This window comes from Hibiscus syriacus, unplaced genomic scaffold (assembly GCF_006381635.1).
Source record: "Hibiscus syriacus cultivar Baekdansim isolate YM2019G1 unplaced genomic scaffold, ASM638163v2 tig00110300_pilon, whole genome shotgun sequence".
Classification (NCBI taxonomy): Eukaryota; Viridiplantae; Streptophyta; class Magnoliopsida; order Malvales; family Malvaceae; genus Hibiscus; species Hibiscus syriacus.
Window position 1 is genome coordinate 415,023 of NW_024062669.1, and position 3,638 is coordinate 418,660.

The window sequence follows — 3,638 nt, forward strand, 5'->3', positions numbered from 1 at the left end:
ATTAAATATATTTGGATTTTTCCATTATGCAATAATTTCTTAATACAGTAGAAATAGAATAGGTGTTTTTGTTAAAGCCAATCAATGAATATACAAGTCAATTCTGGACAAACCAAATTCCTTTTAACGCAATCTTTATTCAAAATACTAATTAATACCCAACTCTCTTTTTTTGTTCAACCCCCCCCCCCCCCCCAAAAAAAAAAACTCTATGGATGGATAAAGCAGCAAAAGAAATTTGACACAATAGTACAACTACTACCTGGAAAAACGCAGTTGAATGAAATATCCTTGACACTAAAAAATCCAAACGCAACTCTAACCATGCAAACATGACTTGACATATGACTACGGGTTTAACCAACCCTCGACAGCACCCAAACCCAAGTACACAGAAGACCTCGACCATTCCAACCCATAAACTCCCATTTTTAATAAAAGCCGATGGCATGGAAAACAAACCCAGCTCCTTTTAGGTAGAGGAAGTTGCCTCCCCATCTTTCTTCTCAATATCTGCTTTTTCTGTATAATCGTCTTCTGTTTCCTTTCCTTCCTTTGTAGCAACAGCCTCTCCAGCTTTATCTTCAGCTTTCTTTTCTTCAACACTCAACTTCTCAAGTGACTCCGCAGCAGCAGATGCATCTTTGTTTTCCTCTTTCGGTTTTTGGGATTCAGCAACCTCTTGGAACATTTCCATAAAGGTTTTGCAATCTAAATTTAAGAATAATGTAAAATCAGTAAAAAACCAAAAGGCTTTATTCCCTAAAATCAAAATGGTCATTATAATAAAATAAAAAAGAAGCCAGATCTCCAAGAACCATAGTCAGACATCCATAACAACAACCCAGCTCTGTTAACTGTTATCGATATTCTCTGAACACTTTCCACTCAAATAAACAATAGAGGCAACTTTCACAGTTCCAACCAAGCAATTTTCAAGGTAAATCAATCTCTAAAGCATTTTTAGTACATTAAAGAGCCAAATCATATATACAACAGATTTTATCCTGTCTAAAAGACTTATAAATTCAGCTCAAGGATTCAATCATACACGATCATGAAAAGAGTTCACAAGCAGCAACAGTCTTAGTTTTAAAAGGCGCAAGGCACACCGAGGCGCAAAGGGTCTTTGGAGCCTCGGCACAAGGTGCAGGGCGAAGACAAGCGCCTTTTGTAGGCCAGGCACACTTTTGCACTAAAAAGCCTATAAATGAATTATAGAACATATTTTGCACTCAAAACAAAATTATAATCAAAGCAATGAAAAAAACTCTATTGTAAAATATCAAGTTAACAGTTAATTAAAACATAATTGATGGAGAAAAGAGAACACCGAATGATTCATTGAACAGCAATGAAAAAAAAGCAGGGAAGAGAGATGGAGAAAGTTAGGGAGACGGTGAATTTTAGGTAAGCTTTTAATTAAAAATATATTGTTTTCATTAAAATAATTTAAAATTATTAGCTGTAAGGGACCTTTTATTAATAAATAAGTATTGTAGTTGGGCTACTATTTGTAATAGGTTATAAAACCTAATATTAGGGTTAAAAGATATGAGATAATATTAATGAAATGTTGGTTTTGGCTTTCCTATCTGCCGTTCTTCACTTCTTTCTAATATTCTTCAGCTTCTAGAGAAGATTTTTCCGGCAACAGTTAATTTTATATATCTTCCTTTGGGGATCCTAGAATACATATATTTTCTAAATGGCATTTGGCATCAATAAGAAATTAAATTAAAAGCCTTATACCATAGTATAGTTTTCCAAGAATGTAAATATCAAACCCAAGAAAATCAATATGGTTAACATATGAAAATGCTTCCAATTTTCATTGAAGTCAAGTTCACTCCAAATTTTAAGTAAACAGTACTGTAGTAGTAGTCAACACTTAAGTGTGAGATTCAATTGCAACTTCATGATATAAATTTGTAAATGCAATCAATCATCGTGTTGAACCACGAATTCATTCAGTCAACAAGAGAAGAAAATTTAAGTAGAATGAAAGAACTAGTAAACAAAATGCTCAATTAGTCCAATCTATGAAATTCTGATGTGTAATAAGCCCTGATGTCCAAATCCAGATCGTAGTTTAAACTCTAGTAAAAGAATTAAACAAGGAATTTAAAGTAGCGAAGTGATTCAGAGTAAAATATACTTACTTTCCACGGATGCAAAACGAATGCAGAAAAGTTCATCTTTCAATTCACCATCTGCAAAGTCAGCAGCGTGCCACAGGCACGACTTATCATTCCCAGCATGCTCCTGCACCGTCATCGTCGGCAACACTGCACAATTTTTTTATGTACAGATCATGAAATCAGAAAATAAGGAAAAAAATAAACAAGCAGCAACGGAATTGAGGAAGAGCAAATACCCAGATGATTGGCACAGATCTTGAGAGTTTTGGATTGCCTCATGACAAGACGAACTTTCCCTGTCTCTTTGTGCTTCAACAGCTTCACAGTACCGGCTCCTCTCTCTTTCCATTGATTCGCTTCTTTATCAAATCGATATAGCTTCGACTTCCTGGTAAATAAAATTATGTATATTGAGACCATTCGAATCTCCAGATAAATTAACGAATATTAGAATAGGAAATATTAATAAAAGTAGAATACTGACAGATCGAGGATGGCATCTTCGTTTTCTTCGCCGGTGCTGACAGCGACTTCTCGAGCTTGACGATAGGAGCCACTTGAGCTCCGGTGTCTTCATCCTCGCCGGCGGGTGCTTCTTCGTCTTCTCTGTGCTCGTGTTCGGGTTCTGTGCTTGCCATAAGTGCTTTTTTAGAGTGCGGCGATTGTTTTCTGTTTTTTCCTTTTCAGAACACAGATCGGGCAGTTTAGGGTTTTTCATAAAAAGAGGAGTACTGGAGAGTGGAAGAGGAAGTGTTTGTTTTTAACTGTTGCAGTAGCCTGGAAGGAGGCGGCGTGAGATTTACGCAAAATGTAAAGTAGTCGGGGTGTTTTCGACAATAATGAGAGAAAGGAGGGTGTTCGGGTTTTAGGGCGTTTTTATTCTGGTTCATGATAGAGTCTGTTTACTTTAAGCAAAATAAATTTCGTAAAATTTTAAAAATTATTTTACGATATTCAAATAATGTAAATAAATCATTTTTAAAAACTACTTACTATAAACTATTAATATTATTATTTTAAAATATTATTATAATTTTATAAATAAAAATACTACTATTAACTGAAAATATTATTATATATTAAAATAAAAATATTATATTCTAAAATTATTCATAATATATTTTAAATATTTAATAATCTAATAATATATTTTATGAAATTTATAAATAAATAAAATTTATTAATAATTTATTATATACTATTAAAATATAATATAATATCATATATTATATTATTATAACACTAAAAATATATTATAATATTATGAATTATTAATAATATATTTTAATAATTAATTTTATTAAAAAATACTAAATAATATATTAATATTAAATATATAAAATAATATTATTTCATGTATTTATATTTTGAAATGAAATTTTTGAAATAACTTACAGAAAATTAATCTGTAAGTTATTTTCTTAAAAATACAAAATTATTTTAATCAAAAAATAAATTACGTTAAACATATATTTTTTATTAACCAACATTGAAAAA

At 31.6% G+C, this 3,638-nt stretch overlaps 1 protein-coding gene across 1 annotated transcript; it reads right to left on the minus strand.

Moving 5' to 3' along the window:
• Positions 1 to 256: 256 nt before the first annotated feature.
• Positions 257 to 2,936, minus strand: LOC120116646 (ran-binding protein 1 homolog a-like). Its single transcript, XM_039137070.1, is given in 5 exon segments — positions 257 to 711; positions 2,163 to 2,288; positions 2,378 to 2,529; positions 2,626 to 2,677; positions 2,680 to 2,936. Coding segments are annotated over 5 exon segments (669 nt in total). The 5' UTR covers positions 2,780 to 2,936; the 3' UTR covers positions 257 to 472.
• Positions 2,937 to 3,638: the final 702 nt, after the last annotated feature.